Source organism: Adiantum capillus-veneris, chromosome 16, assembly GCF_014529385.1.
Source record: "Adiantum capillus-veneris isolate H3 chromosome 16, ASM1452938v2, whole genome shotgun sequence".
Taxonomy (NCBI): Eukaryota; Viridiplantae; Streptophyta; class Polypodiopsida; order Polypodiales; family Pteridaceae; genus Adiantum; species Adiantum capillus-veneris.
The window spans coordinates 92,823,098-92,849,859 of record NC_140946.1 but is presented as its reverse complement, the minus strand read 5'-3'; the positions used below and the strand labels follow the sequence as shown (position 1 = coordinate 92,849,859).

At 40.5% G+C, this 26,762-nt stretch overlaps 2 protein-coding genes across 2 annotated transcripts; both read left to right on the top strand.

Annotated features, from left to right (window-relative positions):
- Positions 1-21,931: 21,931 nt before the first annotated feature.
- LOC147439465 (uncharacterized) lies at positions 21,932-24,227 on the top strand (the record flags this gene model as incomplete). The annotated part of the gene is made up of 2 exons (XM_086484021.1): positions 21,932-22,220; positions 23,414-24,227. Coding segments are annotated over 2 exons (618 nt in total), but the record flags the coding sequence as incomplete, so codon positions are not given.
- Positions 24,228-25,825: 1,598 nt separating this feature from the next.
- Positions 25,826-26,428, top strand: LOC147439464 (uncharacterized). Its single transcript, XM_086484020.1, has 2 exons — positions 25,826-26,115; positions 26,173-26,428. Exons 1-2 carry the CDS (start codon positions 25,826-25,828, stop codon positions 26,426-26,428), a joined length of 546 nt encoding a protein of 181 aa, XP_086340146.1.
- The last annotated feature ends 334 nt before the right edge of the window (positions 26,429-26,762 follow it).

Below are 26,762 nucleotides of genomic sequence, written 5' to 3'. Positions count from 1 at the left end.
ACATACAAAAGTAGCCTCAATACAGAGAATGCAGGTTGCAATTCAAGCTTGGCGCATAGCAATTCCCTCGTGGCGGTGATGCCAAAATGTTGACTACAGGGACCTTGCTCCATGGCGTGTGGGAGCCATAGGGACTGCAAACACACAACCTGTGCACAAAAACGTTCTATGACAACAGACAACGTGTCACTCACCTCCTGTGTTGCTCTTACTGAGGGAATCTTGCAAGCATAAAGAGGAATAAGCCGCCGCTGTTGTTTGTTCTCCTCGCTGTCGTAATACTCGTTGCTATTGGATTACGTATACCTTTTCTCTCTCTCTCTCTCTCTCTCTCTCTCATGCTGACTAATAGACAGCCCAAGAGGATAAGGCAAGATAAAAGCTTAGTATCACAGAATGAGGAAAACCTAAGTCTACAATCCTTATCTATGGGTCTGTCCCTTTTATATATAGGCACTCACATTTGGCCACTCATCACTAACTAAGTTTGGTGCACCTCTCATTGGCAAACACCAACCTTTGACCATAAACCTATGGGGCCGACAAGCTCGGCCCATGACTAAAAATATGAAAAGAGAATAATAACGGCATCATGGGTTAAGACAAGGTGTAGTGGTGATTCACAATGCAACAGCTACAACCAAAGGATATTGGGTATGGAGGGAGGAACTAGAGAGAATTAGAGATATGAGATTTGGATGATGTTGTGGAGGGAAGAAAGGGAGGGAATGTTGATTAGAGTCCTTTGAACTCAAATGTTTTCTCATGGTTGTGTTAGAGAAAGAAATATTGCTGCTCACGAGTAGAATAGAGTCTCCCATTGCTCTAAGTTGGAGGTGGAGATGGAGATGCATGTGTGAGAGAGAGAAGGGATAGGTGTCACAAATGTTTTTGAGCTCCTCTATTAATCAAAATCTATGGAGATGCCTCCCATGGCTTTGAGAAAAAAAACCGGGAAGATCACATGTGGGGGGGGGGGGGGGGGGGGAGAGAGAGAGAGAGAGAGAGAGAGAGAGAGAGAGAGAGAGAGAGAAAGTTTTTTCCTCCACTTCGTCGTGATGGTATATGGCAGACCCTTCATGCAGGTGCAAGACCTCTCAAGCGCATGCTTCAAGACTACAGGGTATTGGAAGTGATGGTCCGAAGGCACACAAATGGGGAGAGAGAGGGAGGGATGGCAAGGAAGGAGAGAGAGAGAGAGAGAGAGAGAGAGAGAGAGAGAGAGAGAGAGAGAGAGAGAGACTCTTATCGTTGCAAAACATAGGCTAGCTAGAGAGGATGCTAAGATGCAGATTTTGTGAAGTCTTTGACGGGCAAGAACATCATGTATGAATTTGACCAGTGAAGAGGAATTCCTTTTTGGACTATGGAAGGCCATAGGGTTCATTGTGCAAGATTGTTGCAACATCGAAGCTGTTGGATTCTTTGGTTGGATGGGCACCACATAGCAAGGGTCTTTGTAAAATAACTTTGTTGTCCCTTCAATTGTTTCCTTGCATCACCTTTTCATGGACATTATGAAAGTTTATTGTTTTTGGCTTTCTAAAATAAACCCTTAGTGTTGTGTTGGGTTAGGGAGACTTTCATTGTTTTGAGTGCATGATAGAGACTTACCTTTTATTTCACATCCTTGTTTTGAGTGCATGATAGAGACTTACCTTTTATTTCACATCCTGACATGTTTTTACTTTTCTTGCATTCTATGGTTTTAGAATGCTAAAAAGAAGCTTCACCTTGCATAATTTTAGTAACTTTTACATACACACACATATATGTTTTTTTTTTGCATTCTATTGTTTTAGAATGCTAAAGTGAAGCTTACCTTGCATAAGTATGTTGCTACGATCTTCGCAGCAGGTCAAATTACTCGTGCAAGATGCTCACTTGTTAGTCAAACTAGAAAAGGAAGCGACGCCATCTGGCAGGCAAGAGGGAAGAAGAAGAACAAGATTTTTAACGTGGAGCACAGAGAAAAAGGGGTCCAGTGTGTCGGCGAAGACGCAGGAGAGAGAGAGAGAGAGAGAGAGAGAGAGAGAGAGAGAGAGAGAGAGATTTTGTTGTGCGTTCTGGCAGGCGACAAGCAGTGCATGGGGATGGCAGCGAGGACGAGGGTGGAAGCCAAGGAGCAGGGACAAGAAGTTGTTGGCTGTTTTTAGCGGATCCAAAGCATGCGCCTCTGTTCAGATGCAATCACCTATGCGCGCATGCGCGCGCGCGCACACACACACACATAGAGGGAGTTATGCTGATGTCCAACCATGGGACGAGCAAGGGGACGAGCAGGGCAGTCTCTCTCGCTTTCTCTATTATGGCGAAATCCTCCAAGTGGGTAGCATATTCGGATGGGTGCGCAAGACCTGGGGAGACAGCACCGGATGCTAGGGGAAGGGGGTAGTGCATGGGAAAATGATGCACAGCTACTGTCGACACAGACACTGGTTCGAGAGCGGGAGGGACGAGGTGGGAACCAGCAACGAGTCAAGTTTTTCTTTTGAAAAGGCCAGACAGAAGGAATCTTGGCGACTAATAAATTAATGAAAATGCAAAACGACCCAGTATGTCAGTACTGGGTACACACACACACACATATATTAATTAGTTCTTTTTATTTCACCTTTCATTTCACAACTTCACACGACTTTACATTTCTTGCATTCTATAGCTTGATTATAGTCAGTGTTAACGTTCAAGAAAGCCTCCTTTATTAAGCGACTGCTCATCGAATTTCCTTCTCACAAAGAAGAAAACCGAAAATATAGAATTTTTGGACGACTTTCTCACATATTTCATCGGTTTTTCTTCCGTTTACCATGGTTTGCAACTAGTTACTCTTGATTTTCAATCAGCTCAAGACTAAGCTGAGGCAATCCTTTCCCAAACACTGATACCAATTTAATTCAACCTAACAATTTTATCACTTTCTTATTGTTTTTGAAAACCATCACGACCCTTTCACTTTTCTTATAGTGATAGGATCTACCTTTTTGTACAAACAATTATAAAATTCTCTTGTCATTCATTTCACAGTATTACTATGGCTTGACTTTCCATTCCTAATCCTTTTAGAATGCCCATGTGAAGTTTCATATTGTTTCTTACAATTCACATATAATTTCTTCTAAATCTTAGCAAATATAAGCCTTGTTATGGTATTAAATTGGTGTTCTTGAGAGGTCTAACAAGAATCCACTTACAAAATCTTGAACTTTTCAAGAGAAAAACTAAGCTAAGTGAGGCTTTTATTTATAGATTCATGGCCTATTAGCTTAAAGACCTCCAATAAAGTAAGCATCTCTAATTGTCCATGTACGAATGTATCCAAATTATCTCTCTTTAACTCACTTAGGCTATTTAAGAATTACTTGAGATAATAATTAATGATATTTATAAAAATTATAAATACTTTTGTTTTACATTGCAAAATTGCATACTAAAAATTATTGTTTAACACACAATATAAGCTATTAAGATAAGCATGACTTCAAAAAGTTACATCGATCAATAAATCATAGCAAACTCCACAAGAAAAATTCTACTAAAGTACTTAAAATGCTCATTTCCATGCTTAGATAGTCATAATTAAATTAATGTTTTGATAAGTTTTATTGAACCAAATCTCAAGATACATAACACTGTATATAGTTTATATAAAATTGAATCCCAAAAAAATTTGTATTTGATTGGTGTTAATCTAAAAAATCACTTTAAATCATATTTTTTAACTAAAATTATCACATTGATTTTTGTCTTTCTAAAAGGAGTTGAGTTAGGAATATTTTCAATGTTTTCACTTATGATTGAGACTTACCTTAAATGTAATTTGAATTTAATAATGTTAAATGTATCTTTTTATTTACCTTTCATTTCGTATCCTCGCATGGCTTTACTTCTCTTGCATTTTATCTTAGAATGCTAAAGTGAAGCTTCACCTTACATAATTCTAATAAGTTCTACACACACACAAACATATTTATATACTTATGTTTATTAAACCTACCTTTTTTGGACTACATAAAGAGTCCTTAGTGAAGGGTGGATTTTGGAGTGCAAATTTGGACCATTGGAGAAAGCTTGTCGATATGCCACATGACACTAATGATAATTTTAATTTATTTTTTTATAATGTCTTGCTAGAGGTTGTTGACACTTTTCTACCTTTGTTTTTTAAGAGGAGCATTGATTTCTGTCAAACCAAAAAAAATATACCTTTAGAATATATTGCAATGTAAATAGTTCAATGTTACACAATTCTTTTAGCTGCAGGGTGCTCCTAGCTCCTTGCTTATGCGTTGCATTCATGCCTTTTCTTGGCTTGTTTTTCCCACATGAGATCCACACCAGCTTGCAACCCGTTCACCTTCAGGTCTTTGCTTGCACTTCCACCTTCAGACAATCGCTACCTGCTTGACTTGTGTGTGTGTGTGTGTGTGTGTGTGTGAGAGAGAGAGAGAGAGAGAGAGAGAGAGAGAGAGAGAGAGAGTTCTTCTGTCGCCGACTTTGTAGCTTCTCCATAGTGACAAAGGCGCATGTTGCCACTCACCTGTGTACATGTGTGTGTGTGTGGACTCTGTCTTGCAGCAATGAGAGCCTCTCCTGCCCAGCTCGCCACTGCCCTATCTCCGCACTGTTGCCATCCCCTGTCTTGTCCGTTTCCCTCGCTCGTCCTCCTCCCCTACGCACACACTACCTAGCCCCGTGTGGCCTTGCCCACCAACTCGCAACACGCGCGTCGACAGCTCCCTGTCCCCTCCTACCCCTACTCCATTCCTGCCACGTTGCTCGATTTTGTCATTTTTCGTTTTTATCTCAAACAAGTATCTCCGAAGATATAAACTTTTGTTGGCTTAGATTTAATCTGAAAGATTTAATCGGTTTCCCTTGCTTGTGCTATTGTACTATATATTATGTGGATACGTTCTCTGCCGCAACCTTTCCGAAACAAAATATCGGAGCAAGGGTCCTCCCCTATTCCCCCGCCCTGCGCGCCTTGCGCCCTCCCTCCTGTCCATGCCCCCTGCTGCACACGCACAAAACAACCCTCCTCGTCCGACACATCTCTCTCTCTCTCTCTCTCTCTCTCTCTCTCTCTCTCTCTCCATGGCCCAATTCGCAAAGAGATGAAGCCACCCCCATTCCCTGTTTCCTCTATCGCCCAGCCAAGGCTACTCTAGCCTGCGTGATCTTCTGCTCGTCCTATTCGGGTATCTTGACCCTGCGAAGCTTTTGAGACCACACCAAGGCCGCCTCCACTCTGCCCCCGCTATGCCGACAATCTTCGAGATGTTTGCTTGCCTTGCTTGGATCCTGGCACATTAGGAAAAAAAAAATCGCCTTGGCACACAAAGACGTGTTTGCTTCGCGAGGTTGTCGAACTGACAACATCTCTCTCTCTCTCTCTCTCTCTCTCTAACTCATCCACGTGACACCTCCCTTGTTTAAAAATTAAACATATAATAATTCAAATAGGTATTTTGTGACAAATTACATACTAAGCGCACAAAAACGGATTTCAATTGTCAAAAAGAAATAAAGATTAGAAAATCTTGAACAGTCCAACAAAAACAGATAAAAGGGCATTTTGGAAAATTTTGAAATTCGAAGATATTTTGGAAATTTCCACAAATTACAGGGATATTTTGCCCTTAAAAATAACAGGTGCTCCCCAATGTTCAAAAAAAAATCATTTTACTAAACATACAAAATATGCCTCCCCTATTCACAAACATGCACGTGAATGGCTCTTTGCTTTCCTATTAAAACTAAAACACTTCACTTTACTTTTACATCCCTTTAAACAAAGGTATTTGTCTGGATTCTAGCTCAACTTATTCTACCTCAACACAAAATTGGGAGGCTTACTGACACTACATGTTTAAAAATAGTGTCACTTTTTTTTTATAAAAAAAGAAGCTTTTTATTATAGCCTTGTGTAAGCCATAGTGAATTTTCACCTGTTACGAAGGCATTAAAAAAAAGTCCTTAAATAACAAGACATTAGGTAGGGCCTTTATAGCATAATCTGTCGTTGAAGACAACGATGGGAGTCAAATCGATCAGTAAGTCATTCTAGAATTGCTAGTTTGTAATTGTGTGTGTATATCGACAAAACAATTTTATATTAAAGCAACACAATTGCAACACTGATTAAGACCTACTTTCAATAAATCTTTCCTTCCCTTACCTTCAACAGACCATCGTGAGTCCTCACCTTGTTTATATTGGATCTTGGTCTTGACATTGTCGATGATATTGCTGCTCTAGAGATTGATTTTTTTGTTCTAGGTGGCTCGGTCACCGAATGTAAGAAGAATTTCAATCAGTGTGCTCTTTGGTCCCCTCATTGGTGGTGACGTTTTGTAGCTAGGAGTTTGGCAGAATGAAACAAGAAGTTTTACATCAGACGCCTGTTGGAGTTGATGGGACAAAGGCACAGAGCACACTAGTGGCCTGCTGGAATTGATGTGTTGAAGGCATAGAGCGCAATGGTGGGTGGCGAGCTAGAGAGAGAGAGAGAGAGAGAGAGAGAGAGAGAGAGAGAGAGAGAGAGTAGGGATGCGGAGTGAGGGGATCGAGTAGGGACCGACACAACAATGGTGAGCTTTGGGGTTTTGGGGGGGGGGGACGGAGGGGAGGTGAGGGGTCGGCTGTACATATTGGATGAACCTTCTCTTTTTCTTTGGAATTCCAACATTCCTTAGGAATCTCAGGAACAAATTAATGAAGTTTTGATGAGAATCCGTGATGAAGATTCTCATAGGGAAAGTAAAAGGAAATTAAAAGATGAAGAAAGAGGGGGGGGGGGAGGAGAGGGGAGGACAACACTTGGAGCGCATGAGATGATGAGTGAAGGGGTTGGGAGGGAACTACGATGCACACTGGAGCAAGGGGCAGATGATTTTTTTCTAATGCTTATGTTTTGCGTGCGTGACAACGACACTGTCGCAGCAGAATGGTTAGGTATGATGAGTCATTTCCATCGCGAACATCGTGTGCTTAAGATGAATTCCCACTTTGCATCATGAGCTGACGAGAGAAGGAGGGGGGAATCCTTTTTATTTTTAGAGGTACCTTTGAAGAGTTCAATCCAAGGCGTAAGTTGCTAGCTGTCGTGTGACCTAACAAAGGCAGACTGGGGTGGACGTGTGCTCGAGAATGTGGCATGCACAAGGGAAGGCCATGTTTTTGAAGGGCAAATTACCAATGTGCCCCTCTAATTTGTTGAAATTCCCAAAATACCCCTTAAATTTCTAAAATTCACAAAACACCCTTGTATATATTTTGGCTGGATTGTTCAAAATTTTCTAATCTTTCTTGCTTTTTGGCGATCGAGATCCATTTTTGAGTGCTTGGCATGTGGCAATCATGTCTAAAAATAATGAAGCAACTCATCTCCAAAGCCTGCATAACCAACTCAAATTCTAGTTTTAGCATCTTGTATTGATAGACAATCACACTTCTTTGGAGAAATTTGATCTCGCAACCATGGGTATTTTGACAATTTTGGAAAATTTGAAGAGCATTTTGGGAATTTATGACAACATGTTGGGGGTATTTTGGGTTAAAAGAAGATCTCAAAGAAAATGAAAGGGTAAAGACAAAGCTATTGAGTGTACGTGGCATAAGCGTAGACATGGAGAAGATGGTGACATGAGACTTTATAGGCGGCACATGATGTCTCCTAATAGACAGTGTATGAGGGAGGGTGCGACAACTCGTGCAGAGGACGAAGAGCACGATGGTGGAGGTATGGCTAGGGCAATATGCTTGAAATCCTACGTGACAGGCGAGCAATCAATTTTGAGCTATAACTGAGTTTCACTCTTCGACTTGAGCTAGAAAACTGATTTGGAGCATCTGGTAAAGATTCCCCTTAACAGAAATAGAAATAGAAGTGTGAGTATATACATATTTGCAATTAGGAATTTTTAGAATCTACATCAACAGGTGCGTGATGATGGTAGGTAGTTAGACATATCTTCCATTTCTTCAATGGCAAATTGTCTGATCTCAAGTGGAAAACATTGGCACAAAAGCTACAGTTGGTACCTCACCTGTATGTTTATATTGTTTTTTTCCTTCATGCTTCATACCTCACGCACACCCAAGGTTCAACAAGAAATAGTCTATGGTGCCCACTTTTAGGTGTGAATCTAGCTAGGTACACGAAATCCTTCATGGATATGACCGAACTTGTAGGTTTTGTTAGGTGCCTTATCTTCCTAACTTAGGTATTAGACAATGATGGTAAGATTGCATCCTGTGATTGTAAGGAGCCATGTGCTCCATGTTTGTGCCAAGCGATTGAAGTATATATGTGATTGAAGTACAAACATGGAGCCATGTGCTCCATGTTTGTGCCAAGCGATTGAAGTACATATGTGCCAACATAGAAGAACCTTGCCAATCATTTCACAAAGGCTTCGCCTTGGGCGGCTTACTCCCTTAATGGGTTAGTCAGAAGCAGTAGTGTCTTGCACTTCCTTATACATTAGTCCCACTCTTGATAGTGCCTCCCTCCCCTAATTTGGCTTCTCCTAGGCAAAGATTATCAAATGACACTTTTGTGGGTGTCTTTCTCAAGAGAGCGTCCCTTTGCTCTTTAAATAGTACATGCTTCACTAAGGGTGAGTTAGTCATCTATGCATATGCTAGATTTATGTAGAGGAACAAAACTACACAAAACAAGTGAAAGAATCACGGTGGATTTCTAAAACAATTAGAATGTGATAAAATCATTAGGTTAAGTTTAAGTAGAATCAGTGTTCAAGAAAGAATTGCCTCAACTTAGCCTTGCGCCGGTTGAAAATGGAGACTAACTGGTTGCAAATCATGGTAAAGGGAAGAAAATCTGGTGAAATATGTGAGAAAATAGTTCAAAATTTCTACAAATTTTAAATTTATGCTAGTATTTCCGGTTCACTTCTTTGTAGGGAGGAAACTCAGTCGTGACGGCCGCTTAATAAAAGAGACTTTCATGAATATTGACTAGAATTAAGTTATAGAATGTAAGAAAAGTCGAGCCATGTGAGGCTGTGAAATTGAATGTGAAAAAAAAACTCACTAATATATATATATATATATATATATATATATATATATATGTGTGTGTGTGTGTGTGTGTGTGTGTGTGTGTGTGTGTGTCCATAGGATTTACTAAAATTATGCAAGCGAAGTTTCACTTTAATATTCTAAAACAATAGAATGCAAGACATGCCAGGATATGAAATGAGAGTGAAATAAAAAGATCCATTTACTATTTTAAAATTGAAAAAACATTTATTGTAAGTCTCATCATTGAAAACAATGAAAGTATACCTAACTCAACTCAACTTTAAGGCTTCTTTTAGAAAGCCAAAAAGCCTACAAAGGGCACATACATGGATCACAAGTTGTGAGGTTTCAATGAGGGTGAGATTGTATTGTGGAGCAAAAGTGGTGAATATGGGTAGAAGACACAAAGTAGATAGCAAGGGGTGGTGCTACAAAGAATTGCAGTGCACATCAAGAGAAGGAAGAGGGTTGAAGTGGCCTAGGAAGCTGTAGCACAAAAAATATTTTGTTGGTATTTTATATTTAAGCTCGAATAAGGAAGAGGGTTGAAGTGGCCTAGGAAACCCTAGCAAAAACAATATTTTGTTTATATTTCATATTTAAGCTCGTCCTTCGAGCCATTGCAGACAACAGTTTGACATTCAGAATTGACCTTGACTTTCATCGAGTGGATTTGATTCCTCGATAATACACATTAATTAAAAGAAAACATTAAAAAATTATTTTCCTTTGCTATATTTGATTGAAGGTAGGCCTCATGATTTTATCACTTGTTTTTATGAAGTAAGTAGAAATTAGCTTTTTCGGGCAGTTGACTCATTTTTAATACTTTGCTTGTTTATCACGGATAAAAATCTGACGTGTGCGAGAAACAATTATAGTACATAACCAACACGTGAAAGGGTCACAACGGCTTTCAAAAACAATAAGAAAGTGATAAAATTGTTAGGTTGAGTTAAACTGGTATTAGTGTTTGGAAATAGGATTGCCTCAGTTTAGTCTTGAACCGATTGAAAATCGAGACTAGCTAGCTACAAACCATATGGTAAATGGAGGAAAAACCGATGAAATATGTGAGAAAATCGTTCAAAAATTTTGCAAATCTCAAAACTTTTGCTAGTATTTTCGGTTTTCTTCTTTGTGAGGAGGAAACTCGATCAGCACCCGCTTAATAAAAGAGACTTTCTTGAACGTTAACACTAACTGGAATCAAGCTATAAAATGCAAGAAATGTAAAGCCATGTGAAGTTGTGAAATGAAAGGTGAAATAAAAAAAACTAATTAATATATGTGTAAGTGTGTGTATAATTTATTAATTATGCAAAGTGAAGCTTCACTTTAGCATTCTAAAACAATAGAATGCAAAAATAAACATGTGTGTGTGTGCAAAATTTATGTGAAGCTTTACTTTAGCATTCTAAAACAATAGAATGCAAGAAAAGTAAAGACATGTCACGATGTGAAATGAAAGATAAGTCTTGAGAAAATCGTTCAAAAATTTTGCAAATCTCAAAACTTTTGCTAGTATTTTCGATTTTCTTCTTTGTGAGGAGGAAACTCGATCAGCAATCACTTAATAAAAGAGACATTCAAGGAAACTCGATCAGCAATCGTTTAATAAAAGAGACTTTCTTGAATGTTAACACTAACTGGAATCAAGCTATAAAATGCAAGAAATGTAAAGCTATGTGAAGTTGTGAAATGAAAGGTGAAATAAAAAAAAGTAATTAATATATGTGTAAGTGTGTGTATAATTTACTAATTATGCAAAGTGAAGCTTCACTTTAGCATTCTAAAACAATAGAATGCAAAAATAAACATGTGTGTGTGTGCAAAATTTATGAAAATTATGCAAAGTGAAGCTTTACTTTAGCATTCTAAAACAATAGAATGCAAGAAAAGTAAAGACATGTCACGATGTGAAATGAAAGATAAGTCTTGATCATCCACTGAAAGCAATGAAAGTCTCCCTAACCCAACCAACACTAAAGGTTTCTTTTAGAAAGCGAAAAATACTATAAAAACACTAAGGGTTTTTTTTAAAAAGCGAAAAATACTATAAAAACAAGGTTTCCCATCAAAAATCCAACCTAAATACAAGTGTCTCCATTTACTTGAAAGATTGTGAGCCAAGATTATGATTTTCATACTCCCATCGTCATCAAGATACATGACCCCTTAGAATTGACCCAGTAGGTGTGCATTAAAAGTATCCCTATAAAAGTTATGCTCTCAATATATATTTGTACCTTAAGGCTCTTTAGAATAGCGAAATATCATATCCTATCCTAATGGGACACTTTCTTAAATTTTTTTGGCCGGAGGAATGCCATAGGGGGGTGGTGGAGAAATGGTGCAATTTTTGAACCATTGATGCAGAGGAGGTTGCCAACAGTGGACATGTGTTCTATTGGGTTGAAAAAGAATTTTCTTTTAAAGATTATGTTTTTCTTTTAGATTATAAGCAGGTCTTCCATCATTGCAATTTTTTCCTTCATTGAAAGCTCTCTTGACTCTTCTATTTTTTTGTCTTTATTTAAAAAATAAGTGCATTCATAGAAGTTTAATCCCATGATGTGAAATATTGCAATATTTTGATTTGTGAAATAATTTTTTCATTTAAGTACTTTTTAAAAGGACATTTCATACAATTGTTTTTTAATTTCTTATGCTTATTAAACCTATCTTTTTTTTATGAAGACATTAAAATATTATGAGTTCTTGATAGGAACTAGCTCAATTTGTTGAGCATTTGATCTCTATACCCGGGTTATGGGTTTGATTGTGGATGAGTGATACCCGAAGGTGCACCTTTTTATCTAATTGGGCAGAAATGGCCAAGCTGCTACAACAAAATATTAAATATAATGCCTAGCAAAAGAAACGTGCCAATACGTTTAGTTTTATTTTCTTTTTCTTTTGTTTGAGCAGGCTAACAATGGTGGTCATAGTGCTTGAAACATGAACAACATGGTTGATAAGATCAAGTTTTTGATTTTGATCACCTTCAATATTTGAGCTAAGTTGACTAGAATTGATCCTCACTCCCATCGGAATGGCAATCAACTTTGGTTTATCTAGTGACTCGGCCATCACATATCCTGTCTCAGTGTTGGCCTCATCAACAGGCGAGCCGCTAGGCGTCACTGGTCCATCTTGCATCTCCACCTGGGAAATCTTTTTCTTTTGTTGCCTTCATGCTCAATATGTCCTGTTCTTTGGCCTTATCTTCCGATCTAGGGACATTATCAATAGGCTTGACCTCTCTAGTAACGCGTCTCCACGTTGTCCTCACTTACTGATTTCGGGCACCATCTATCTCATGGAAATCCTTAGCATAATGACTAATCTTGCAGCTTTTGTAACAGGCGTTCAAGAACGATGAGATTGCTACCTCCTGCCTAAAGTTGCCAAAACTGCCCATACTCAAGTCTAAATTCTTGGGGATTGGCTTGATCATATTCCAAAGGATGCAACTAACGTCCAATCCCGATCTTATTCGTTGCAGTTCAGAAGTGAAAAGTATGCTACCTAGATTAGAAGCAATGGAGTTGATATTATCATTTAACCATACAGGGAAGCCCTTGAAAGTGATCCATACCAGGCAAAAATCCATAATCTCATCACTTGGGGGCAAAATTTGGGCATCCAGGGCATTGCATAAGCAAAGTGGGAGGCCCCCCAAATGGCCCCTCTCATAACCATTTCCTAAACATATTGCTCGGAAACACACTTGCTAACATAAAATCCTTTACCCACCATCATGAACTGACAAATCCCATTCTTGTTCTTGGTTGCCACTGTTGCCCACTCCCACAAACCATGAGTCGACATCCAACGACCCATAAAATAGAGTACCACCAAGTGAGCACAGAACGCCTCCAAGATTTGTAATGCAACCTTCGGACAGAAATCTGTCTACTGAATGTACCCGTCTTTTGACTTATTTTGACTAAGCTTGATTGCCCCCTTCTACCGTTGTCCAAGATCCAAAATGAGATGGTTTCAGGATCTTCTCCGGATTGGCGGTGCAAGACTTTGAGGCCCTCTCTCTACCATCCACATAGAAAACAAAGCTAGTGATTTGCCTAGAGTGGTTGGGTAGTACTCCTTTGAGGTTGTCTTGAACCTCCATCAAGGTCTATAACAGTGGTCCACCACAAAAAGAACGACGTGAACCTCCCCTTAAATACTTGATAGTCTTTAGGTTGAATTCTTATTTTCTTTCCACCTAACAATGACCGTGGTTGGTGACAAGCATAAAGACTACGATCTGAGTACTCTGAGCCAAAATTGCGAAGCGCGCTAAATATTGTCTTACAACACTCTATTGGGTCATCTCCTAGCTTTGCCCCATTGAGGTCGATGTCACAATTGGCCTCTTGAATGTAGGTTGATATGCTAACCAACACTTGATCTTACTTCCACGACCAGCTTCGCACCCACAATCACTATAACTGCTCTCCTCAACTCTTGCTCTCCCCGCAACTCAGCTCCGATCCACTCCCTAAGAGCTCTTGACTTTGCTCAACCCTGACTATGACCCTCATCCCTGCTCCAGCTTCGCACCCACAATCACTATAACTGCTCTCCTCAACTCTTTCTCTCCCCGCAACTCAGCTCCGATCCACTCCCTGAGAGCTCTTGACTTTGATCAACCCTGACTATGACCCTCATCCCTGCTTTGAACCTTGACAAGACTTACATCTTATGAGTTTCCAACAATTGCTCTAATACCCATCTCAATCTTATTGACACATAGACTGAAAGCGTTATACTAACTTATAAATGATTGTACAAGAAGAAACCAAGCATAGCCCGTGCGTTGAGGAGAGACAAATGTTTTTGCCCCTATTTAACACGTTTGAGTGTCTTTTTTTTTTTGCAACACTCATAATTGTGAGTGAATTATATCAATCATCCCAAAAAATTACAAGATCTTGCCATGGTCGTGCCAAGCCATGAACGGACATTTCGATGCATTTGTCACCATTACATTAAATTTAATTATTAATATTTGAAGGCATTTCATACAAAACTTAGACCATATATATATATATATACATAGATACATATATAGATATACATAGATACACACATATATATATATATATATATATATATATATATATATATATATATATATATATATATATATATATATATATATATATATATATATATATATATATATATATATATATATATATATATATGTATATATATATATATATGTATGTATGTATGTATGTATGTATGGTGTAACTGTCTTTCGTATGGTGGGCTCTCATGGTGCATGTTATGCATGAGACTTTTGTCTATAAATTTTTTTGGTGTTTAGTTCAATTTCAACTCACCTATTGGTGAGTATAGCACAAAATATAAGCATATATATATATATATATATATATATATATATATATGTGTGTGTGTGTGTGTGTGTGTGTGTGTGTATATATATGTATGTATCTATATACACACACACACACACACACACACACACACACACACACACACACACACATATATATATATATATATATATATATATACATATATATATATATATATATGTTTATATTTTGTGCTATACTCACCAATAGGTGAGTTGAAATTGAACTAAACACCAAAAAAATTTATAGACAAAAGTCTCATGCATAACATGCACCATGAGAGCCCACCATACGAAAGACAGTTACACCTGACAAATTGTTCAACAGATAGAGGATTTTATAGGGACCCAATACTCATACATATGGAAAAAAAACCAATAAAAGAACACAAATCCCTGCTAGAACATGGCATACCAGCAGAGGACGTCGACTTAGAGAGACTGCCCAAGGTTGCCACTAGGAAGTTATCCCTGCCACAAACAACTTCATGACCCGAGCAGAACCTCCATAAGACGGAAACATAACATTGTACTAGCCAGAGAAGACCAGAACCAAACTTCCTACATAGATCCGCATAAGGAGGGAGCATTTAGCTCCATCACCTCGAACAAACCAGTAGCTTCAGGATTTTTTGTCAAGCCACACGTTGTCATACTAGTAGAAGACCAAAGCAACCACCGCCAAAAATTGGAGCTACAAGGGGATCTCACCCACCACAGAGAGACCTTCGGAGCCACCATGGAAGGCAAATCCTACCACAACGTTCCTTGCATGCCAAAATTACTCCAACAAACATGCCTCAAATCCCAATTGGGTGAGCGAAGAAGTCGGGGAGCCGCCAACCCCGTGAGCAAAAAATATGCCATTTGAAGCACCACCAAACACCCAAGGCGAGGGGAGGAGTAGTTCAAAGCAACCTCTACCCCTAGGTCATATTTGGCCAATCCCTCTCTCGTGGCAGTAGGTCTTGCTCCAAGATGCAACAACCCCCTGTCCCATAGACGACTCTTGCTATGGCCCCCCCAAGCCTTTGAGTAGGTGCTGCAGCCGACAAAAAGCCACTATGCACAAGGATCTGATTGTTCACATCATGGCTTGCTTGATAAAATATGAAGAATAGTTATTTGGATTGCTAGTATACAATGTTAAATGCTATTTCTTATATATGTATGCGAAAGAACCTTTCAAATGTGTTGGCAATCATGACCCTTTAACTTTTCTTTGTAATGAAGCCTTATTATACTCGTTTGAACATTTTCATTATGAAAGTGAGTGTGTGTGTGTGTGCACGTCCCTCTCTCTCTCTCTCTCTCTCTCTCTTATCTTCACAATTTAATGCATAAAAAAGAGCCTCTTTGTCTCTCTAGCTATAACCTCTCTCTCTCTCTCTCTCTCTCTCTCTCTCTCTCTCTCTCACACATTAACATGTGAAATGTGTTCTAATAATGATTCAATTTACTACAATTTTTTTTTTGCCTTCTTAAGGCCATCGTGAAGTCTTCACCTTGTTTTTTTTTTTTTTTTTGGGGTCTAGATTCTAATAAGCATAGAAAACTATAAACCAACTATTATTCAAATGGGCCTTTTCGATGTCTTTAATTGAAAGGATTCTTTCACAAAATAAAATATCACGAAAATTTTTATTGAGTTAATACTTTAGATCATGGGATCAGACTCCTATGAATATGAATGCACTCATTAATCCCTTGTTCTCTAAGGCCCTTTTTTTGGTTAAAAAACTCACAATTGTGAGTGATTGTATTAAAATGCCATCAATAAATATACAAATCATCCTCAAGCTCATGTCGAGCCTTGAGGGCTAGAGGGATATATCAGAGCTTAGCTAGAATCACCTATGAACATACTATTACCAAAAACCCAATCCTTTACATAGCAAGGCTTGCTCGGATGGCAAGAGTCGCCCTAAGCCAATCATCCGAGATTTTCCTTTTACCTAACACAAATATTAACTCCTTACTTTCTTGTGCAATCTATGAGAAGTTAGCCACATAGAGGTTTCTATCGAAGACATGATAGTTCTAGGCTTTCCATATATTGATGAAGAAACAATATTTGACAACTTGAGTACAAATTAGAAGTGCATAACTGCAAAATTGTTTCCCTCCAAGGCACATATCCTTCTTGAAAAACCTGACCTGCAACGTTCTTTGTATCCATTTACACACCTTCCCTGCCAAGCCTCTAATTACTAGGAATCCCATGAAGAGGTGGGCAAGGTCTTTGCTAGCCACTCTGCACCCTGAACACCTATCGGACCCGAAACGACACGTGCTTGAATCTTGACACCTATCAACAAAGCTCCCCACAACACGTTCCACTAAAATATTCTTATAAAATGAGGCCACTATGGATTCTAGATGTTCTTCGTGACCTCAACCCATCAATCTTGTGACCATTCTTTCTTCCATTGTTTATTCAAAGGGGGAAACCATCAACCTCGTGGATTAAAGCTTTGTAGATGCCCTTGGTATGAGGTTTAGAGGATTGGCTACTCATGGGCCATTTCCAAGATTTCCACTCAAAAGTGGATTCCCAAATCGGCATGAGATTGTTGTTGATGCCTTTAAGAGCTCTTTTGACTAGTAGATTCTCTGTCATTGAGTTGAAATTGGGCAACCAACAGGTCAAAGGATTTGTAGCACTTGCTATTTCCATCCTAGAAGTGGATCAACCACTGGAGTCCTTTATTGTTCACCCTTCTTGCGATTTCTCTCCAATACAGGTTCAAAATTACATCGACAGCTTTAGACAGCTAAGGGGACCAATGTGAGATGGAGTTCTGGAAGTATCTGGTTACTTCACCCCATTCAATACCCATGTTGCTCTATCGCACTTTTGCACCAACTCACCCGTGATGCCACCCAACCTCAAGCTAGACCATCTTGGGGCTAATAGTTTGTCATGCACCTCAATTTTTTTCCACTAACTACCTATAGAGCAATGTTTTGCCTTGTCTATCATCTCCTTGGTCATGATAGCCAAAGACTGGTCTTGTTTTGAGATTGAGACCATAAACTTAGCACACATGGCCTACACATGAACAATAGGGTTGAGAATTCCGAGACCTACTTGAACCATCGGTTGAGCGATAACTTCCCACTTTACCCATTGCCATGGTGACGAGGTTTTAGTGTTGTTCTTCCATAAGAATCTTTTTAACACGTTTTAGAAACTCCTTCCAGTTACATTTGGTTATTTTGAGGAGCAGGCTGGTGAAGGCAATACAAGGAAACATAAATGAATTGATCATTGTGACTCGAGAAGGGAAGCAACCCATACTCCCATCTTCTCATTTTTCTATGTATCTTCTCTAGGACCCACCAGAACCTTTACTTCCATTCCCAAGGGGGCGCCCAAATGTCGAAATATCCTTTCTTTAGACACAATCTCCCATGACCAGAGTGATGGGTCAAATGAGTCATTTTTCATCAAGGAGATCAATCTTGACTTCTCAATGCTATACTTAAACCTTGAAGCCACAACAAATATTTGTACAATCTCTAGTGCCTTTCTGAGTACCTGAGGACAGGCTTTCAAAAAGAGGAGGGAGTTGTTTGCGATCATCTTGGCTAGGACTTGGTCGTTGTCAAGCAAAGTCAAACCTTGAATTTCACCCCATGCAGCGGCAACTTCGAGCATCATTATCATAGGATGTGACCTAATTGCAAAGAGAAGAGGGGCTAGGGGGCATCCTTGCTCGATAGATCTTTTGGCTTCAAAGGAGCCCCCAATTCTATCATTGAACAAGAGCTCGGATTGACTGCTTGCACGCAGAGTGTGTATCACTCGAGAAAGACGAGGCACAAAGCCCAGTGATTTCATGACATCTTCAATGCAGGACCACATAATCCTATCATATGCCTTGTCTAGATCTAGCTGAAGTGGAATGCACTCCTATTTTGTGAAGGATGCATACTCAATGCCAACCATTGTTGCCAAGATAATGTCATATATTGACCTTCCTTTGATAAACCCGTGTTGATGAGGGGAGATGACTCTGTCCAAGAGCGGGGCAATTCTGAGAGTTGCTGCCTTGGCAATGATTTTGTATGCCACCAACATCATAGTTATGGGACGCTGATGCTTAAGATACGAGTAGCAGACCTGTTTTGGGGAAATCTTTATAAGCCCTCTTTTCACACAAGGATCCGAACAAAATCTTGGTTAGCCATATACGTGAGAAGGACCCTGAGGTCATACCATAATTCCCTCAAGAATTCAGTGGTCAGACCATCTCAACTGGGGGACTTCTCCCTGCCAAGAGCTTGCAGTTCAAGTGAGCACTCATCTTCAGACAAGGCCATCTCGAGACGATTGGCATCTGGTTGGTGAATTTTCTTGACACTCTTGAGCAAGGTCTTTCTAGCGTCATTCACTTCTTGAGAACGGGTCTCTAATTGGCCAATGATTTAGCTTAGATGATCAAGCATGATCCTAGCCATTTTGTCTTGGTCTTGCATAACATTTCCATTCTCATATGTGAACGAGTGTACGAAGCCTCATATTTTCTTGATTTTCATGGCCCTAAAATAATGTGCTTGATTAGTGGCCTCTCACTGAAGGAAGGTCTCCTTGGATATCAATCTCGCCCTCCTAACTTCCTCGAGCTACCGCTCGGCAAGGTTGGCTTTAGCTTTCTCTAAAGCCTTTTTAAGCATGCTAAAAACTTCTTTGGCTGTCTAAAGCAAGCCTTAGTGAAGAAGACAATCAAACGTACATTTTGATGTCTTTCTAAAGCAAGCCTTTAGTGAAGAAGACAGTCAAACGTACATTTTGATGTGAAGTATCGACTAACTAAAATTTTATTTGATATTTTAGTTTGAAAAAGAGCACTTTCATTTAAGAGCCTCATAAGGATCCATTCCATCATATTGTTTTGTTATTTCCTATGGTGATTAGACCAACCTTTTCAAATGAAATCATTAAAATTTTTCAATTGTTTTAGTTTTTCAATGGGTTCTTTCATTTTATTGTTATAGAATGCCAGAGTGAGTCTTTCGCATGGTTTGGATAGTATATGAAGGATGCAAATAGAGGGATTCTCTTCATATGCATAATGCAACCACGTATGGTTGCAATGACTTTGCATCCTTAAGGCATATTGGCATCGCGCAAGAAGGTGACATGGGCAAACGAGTTTATGATGAGATTGTTAGTCAAAGGCTCTTGGAAAAAGAATTGTTCTTCACAATGCTTTGGTCAACATCCATGCCAAGTGGTCTAGTCACGAAGGCCCAACAAGTTTTTGAGGCCGATTTGACCTCTTGGAATGTGGTTTGTAAGTATTCCAAACATAAAGCTTATTTTCAAAGAAAGTAAAACACAAGGGCAATCACCCACCCATGCTTGCATCTTGAAAGCATGTGGCATATGCAGAACTTCGCCATGAGCAAACAAACTCATGATGAAATGGTTAGTCAAGTGTTCTCTGAAAAATGTCCTGGCTAGCAATGCTTTGGTTGACAACATTGCATTGCACCGATTGTCTTTTCTTGTTATGTCCTACATGTAATTGCATTGATCGTATAGTTTCTAGACTTCTAATTTTTTTCTTGAAGTAGCAAAATCTAACTATTTGTGTGTATACCAAAAGAACTTGGTCGTTCAGCACCATCCCTCCAAGAAACATATTGTTCTTTAAGAACCCTATTCAGAAGGTCCTTTGAACCCATTTGTAGATTGGCTTCTAAAATCCAAGCACTCCTTGAATAGGTGAGGGAGGTTCTCACTAGCCATTTTGTAGCCCGAACATCTATTTGAGCCAATCCCTCTGGCATAAATCTTTACTCATGTAGGAAGAGCCCCCCATATAAAGATCTTCATTGCTAGTGTCCATTGAGGAATCCATTTGTTATTTGAAGTCGTTTATTGTTGGATTTCTAAAATAAGCCTTGGAGAAGAAGAGACATTTGATATTTTATTGTTTTCTATACTAATTGGACCGACATTTTTATGTGAAACATTGAAATCTTAATTTTTTGTGTTTAGTTTGTTAAAAGGTCCCCTTATTTCACAGAAAGAGGAATTGGGTTAGATCGATGCTTGGGGCGCAAGATAGCTAGTGAGGATCTGGCCCACCTATTCATGGAATGCCAGGCAATGAGAGGCTTGGCAGGGAAAATTTGCAAGTGAGTCCAAAAGGACATGGCATATTAGATTCTTCAAGACTGATCTGTTCCTTGGCAGGAAGCACTTGGGAAGTCCTTCTCCAAGGAACCGCCGTGTGTTTGAAGGAGATCTTGATGTTGCAAGCTTCTTAGAGATTATACAAGAAAGCAGAGTGGTGATCTATACACTCGGAGGCAAGCAAGACTCAGCAGAATGGTATAGGGCTACCCATGCCATGTTGGCAACCTACGATAAATAAAGCCTAGCACTATAGTTCACCTATTGTGTTACACCAATGATGATAAGCCTCGATGAGAGGCGGTAGACATCCAACTTGTAATTTTCAACACCTCAAGGCTCGGCATGAGCTTGAGATTGTTTTGTAATTTTATGCTATGCTTGATACAATTCCCTCACAAATTGTGAGTTTTGAAAAAAAAATAAGTGAAAGAATCACGGTGGCGTTGTAAAATAATTAGAATGTGATAAAATCATTAGGCTGATTTTAAGTAGAATCAGTGTTCAAGAAAAGATTGCCTCAACTTAACCTTGAGCCGGTTGAATATGGAGACTACCTGGTTGCAAACCATGGTAAAGGGAAGAAAAATTAGTGAAATATGTGAGAAAATAGTTCAAAAATCCTGCAAATTGTAAATTTATGCTAGTATTTCCAATTCGCTTCTTTGTAGGAAGGAAACTCAATCGACGACCGCTTAAGAAAAGAGACTTTCCATAATATTAACTAGAATCTATACTAAGGATAAAGGGGGAGGGAATTCTGGCTCCCCCCGCCACATGGCATCTCCTGAGGACTCAGGCAGGCCGATGATGGAAAATTCAAAAAACTTAATAATAAAATCATCGCCAGCCGCCTCTTGAGTAGGCGCGCTTAGTGAAGCTGCGCTGATCAAAGCGGGAGAGAGAGAGAGAGAGAGAGAGAGAGAAGGGAGGTCTGTAGCCATCACCTTCCCCCTTCCGGCGCTGTGGGCTCAAACTTCCCCTTCCTTGCGGGCTCATCATTGTGTGTGTGTGTGTGTGTGTGAGAGTGAGAGAGAGAGAGAGAGAGAGAGAGAGAAAAGGGAGGTCTGTAGCCATCACCTTCCCCCTTCCGGCGCTGTGGGCTCAAACTTCCCCTTCCTTGCGGGCTCATCATTGTGTGTGTGTGTGTGTGTGTGTGTGTGTGTGTGAGAGAGAGAGAGAGAGAGAGAGAGAGAGAGAGAGGGCTCATCATGGGCTCACGGACTCATCGCCATCCCTGAACAGCTCTGCGGGCTCACAGGCTCATCGCCATCGCTGCAGCTCAACCGCATCGCTACTGCCATCACTACGGGCTCCTGCGGGCTCATCGCCATCCCTGAACTGGTTCATCACGGGTTGCGGGCTCATGGGCTCATTGCCATCGCCATCGCTGCATCTCAACCTCATCGCTGCTACCATCGCTACGGGCTCCTACGGGCTCATCGCCATCCCTGAACCGGCTACTACAGCAGCTCACCCTCATCATCGAGCTCATCGCCATCCCTGAACCGGCTTCTGCACAGCAGCTCACCCTCATCATCGGGCTCATCACCATCCCTAAACCGGATCACCCTACCCGGCAGCTCCTCGCATCGCGCTCCATCACCCGACAACTTCCTCATCGCGCAGGTTTGCTCTCTCTCTCTCTCCCCCTCTCTCTCTCTCTCTCTGGAACGAACGTGTGTATGTGTGTGTGTGTGTGTGTAGGAGACTGCGACTGTGCGCTAGGCTTGCACGAGAGAGAGAGAGAGAGGAAATACCCTCCTGACAGTAAAAAACGGACCTTAAATAGATGCAAGGGTATTTTGAGAATTTTTGAAATTTGAGGGGTATTCTTGGGCATTTACGATGATGATAATAATGGCATTTAAGGATATTGTGAGAAATTTTTGACATAGCATCCTTGGGCATTGCTCTACAACTCATTATCGATGGATCATCAGACAAATAAACAGGGGGGAAGAGGAGCATTGATATGGAGCTCTGATGATGGTGGGGCTCGTAGAGCTAGAAAAAGCCTAGGTTTAATGTAATTCCACTTACAAATTTTGGTATTTACCTCTAAATTTTAAATTTGAACTTGAGAAAACCTACAACCTGTAGAGAAATTTAGTGTAAAAACCTTGAATTCTAGCATTTCCTTGGTTGACATGTATGCGAAATCTCATGCACTTCATAAAGCACAAAAGGTGCTTTCAATGAGATCAATCTATGGGATGTCGTCTCTTGGAATGGACTCACTGTGGGATATGCCTATACATGAGTGAGAGAGAGAGAGAGAGAGAGGGGGGGGGGGGGGGGGGGGGGGGGGGGGGATGGAGCTGATGGACGAGAATCATTACGTGGGACAGCCGCTCTCTTGGCCCTGACTAAGTTAGGCATATCCCACAATCAGAGCATTCCATGAGACGACATCCTACATAGGAAGGTTCTCAAGCACTTTTTGTGCTTTTCAAAATGCACCACATTTGGCATATGAGAGAGAGAGAGAGAGAGAGAGAGAGGTTTGCCACTATCGTCGTCGATTCCCCTCCCCCACATGGCGAAAACAATCTCTATAGATATATAGGTATAGCTCTGTGTGTGTGTGTGTGTGTGTGCGCGTGCACGCTCGGTTTCACAGTATGCCCATAGGAAAGTCAACAACCTTTTGCTATGGCCGTAGGATGCACACAGGATTTGGATATTGCTCTCTCTATGGCCACCTTGCGCCATAGAGAGGGAGGTATAGAAAGGTGGATAGGAGAAAAATAGAGAGTGAGAAGTAGATAGAGAGAAAAACATGTTTAACTTGGTGCTAAATATATATCTTATTCTTACAGTAATGGAGCAAGTGCTTACCTCTGGAGGATATTCTTTGAAGGTGATATTTTCTACCCCAGAGAGAGACCCAGGAAACAATTTACAAAATGCCAAGCACGTTTCCCGAGGTGGAGATGGACCTGCAAAGAAGCAAATTGTAGATGGACTAGGTATCATCCGCATAGTATGCTCCAAAATTCAAGCCTCATGTGAGAGAGAGGAGGCATCACAGGTTTCCTACACAGAGAGCATTCACAGGTTGAGCCATTCACAATATGAGCAAGGGATTTATCTTCATCGCCTAGAGGAGCGGATGCAGCTACAGATCAATGGTATTTTGCACCAGTAGAGCTCAGTGCAAGAACAACTTTCTCGCATAGAAAGCAACCAGGCAAGAATCATGAGTCTCTTGGAGAGGTCCCTTCTTGACAAGGATAGCATGGATTTCAAAAGCATTGTGCTTGAATTACGAAGCACTAGAAACAAATTGACCGCCGTAGCAGTACAACATACTACAGGTGTGTCCGAAGTTAGATATATCTCAAACAAGCTCAATGCATTGGTAATGACCCATTGGCCCAAGAAGGGGATTAATGCCGATGGAGATGTTCCGGCATCCAGTTCAAAGAAAGGCAACCCTTGCAAGAAGTAAATTATGTAATCGATAGTAATACTCACTTCTTTCTCATATAAAGGCTTAGCGGATCTATATTTTGGTGGCTTTTCAGATATTGACTACATTTTGGGGGAGGCTTATGTATGTAGTAGATACCAATTTTCTCACGACTCTTGGTTGTCTTCTTTGGATTCTACATTCTCAAAGGATCTCCATAATTGTATTATTTTTGTTGCAAATATGTCTTTTGAGTCACACCTCCCGTTCCCGCCCCCCTCGCCCCTCTCTCTCTCTCTCTCTCTCTCTCTCTCTCTCTCTCCCCCCCCCTCCCTCCCTCTCTCTCTCAAGTTATGTTGCAGTAAATCTCTCTCTCCCTCTCTCTCTCTCTCTCTCTCTCTCTCTCTCTCTCTCACACACACACACACACACACACACACACACACACACACACACACACACAAAGTATTCTAGGTGTGTGCAATGTCTGAACTTCTTTCTAGGTATGAAAAATGTGAAGCACTTCATAAAGCACAAAAAGTGGGAAAGAGCTTCCTATATAGGATGTCGTCTCTTTGAATGCATTGATTGCTAGATATGCCCAATTTGGGTAGGGTCAAGAAGCTCTGGGCTATTTTTGGCAGATGCAAAGCGAGAGTGTCTCTCCCAATGCAATCACATGCACACCATTGCCGATGTGGTATTTGCTTTTGATTGTGTAAACGGAATGTGTACAATTCAATGCAACTCTACCAACTCAAATGGGGACTGTCACCATGGTAAATCTTCATAATGAAGCACCTCGGGGCTGATTTGGATGCACCTTTGAATCCGTCTTGATGTGGGCTGCCAATGGCCAATAATGGGTTGACCAATTTTACAAACGTTGGCTATCCTACTGCAATGGCCGGTATGGGGCTTAATATGCAAAATGCTATACTGATCTACTGCACACAAGAGCGCTAGGGCCATTGCTCAGCCATCATGAGCAACTAGAGAAAAAATTATAGATAATGGCTGCTACTAGACCCACAAATGTCGGGTTGATGAGTGTCTAGAAGCGCTAGGAAGCTCTACTCTTCATTAGCGGTCCCAACTTGCAGATGGAAAGACATTAGGGCTTCTGCTCCTTTTATATTGAGTGAATAGTACTTATAATCTTTTGAGTGTCTAGGTCACGAAAGCATCATCCAAGTCCAACAAAAAGAATAAACTCGACGGGGTAAAATAAGGGTGCAAAATGGGCACATCTGCATCGACTGTGAGAATCCGGTTGACATGCAGACTGGCGCGCGAGCTCTGATTCACAATCCAAAAAGATAGGCATGCTCCGTAACTCGATCTCTACACATGTATGCACTGAAATCAGCCCGGGCCACCTGTCCCCAACTGTCATGTCCATCGGGGATCTGCTACACACTTTACCTTTAAACCGCAATATCTTGAGCACCGGGGCTCCATTTGACGAGCCGTCTGGACCGGCTTCTAGAGTACACTGAGCACTACATTCTAGGAAACTGATTTGGCCTTTCGGACACCTTCATTTGTCATACCATATGGACCATCCCGCAACACTTTTGGCCTAAGAAACCGCTTTAAGTATACACTCTCGCTATCCTTTGGCTGCCAAGGGCCTTAGCATCTGCCCTAGCCTTCTCCACTACACTCGACTGCACCCTTTGCCTGGCATAGAGCATCTCCTAGCCTCGACCAACTTTGGCTGCACCAACATGGAGAGTCCAAAGTTGCTTTGGCATGTGCATCGTCCGGGATTGCAGCACAACTTCTCGATAACGGAAGGACTGCACACTCTAGATTCATGATCCCTATTGATATAACTTCTCAGTCCACATGTAACATTAAAGTAAACAACCAGTTTGCTGAGCTGTTGGGAATGAGTTCACTGATCATATGGGATGAAGCCCCCATGGCTCATAGACACGCTTTTGAGGCTCTTGATAAGACACTTAGAGATGTCATGCAAAATAACATGTTGTTTGGTGGAAAGGTTCTCCTCCTTGGTGTTGATTTCAGACAGATATTACCTATTGTGCGTAAAGGAGGAAGAGCAAACATTGTTAATGCATCTTTGTGCCACTCATACATTTGGCAAGGTACAGAAATCATGCATCTAACACAGAATATATGAGTGGTCAATTGTTTCAGTAATGTTATTGAAAGAGAGTTTGTGCAATGGACACTTGATATTGGTAATGGCGATGTTTGTGAAGGGGACATACTTGATAATGTGGCTTTGCCGACCTGCATGATGCTACCACAAAATAATTTTCAAGCAGTGGTTGCTTGCATTTATAGAGACCTTGAAACACTCTCTTGCCATGCAACCTTTTTCAAGGATAGAGAAATTTTGGCTCCACGGAACAAGGAGGTGGATGTTATAAACAATTTGGGCTTGCAGTAATTTCCTGTTACTTATAAGGAATATGTCAGTGCAGACTTAGTGTGTGAATCTAATTGTGATAGCATTTTATTCACAAGTGAGTTTGTAAATAGTTTAGATCTTGGGGGAGGTTTTCCACCGCATGTTTTACAATTGAAATAGAATGCTCCAGTTATGTTGCTTCACAATTTGGATCCAAGAAGTGGTCTTACACGCTTGATTTGTAAGCAATTCCACATCAAAATGATTGAAGCAAAAATCATTACAGGGTCACATGTAGGAAATGCAGTGTTCATTCCAAGGATTGCTTTTCTCATAAGATCTAGAGAAGGTCTCCCTTTTGATTTGAAATGCC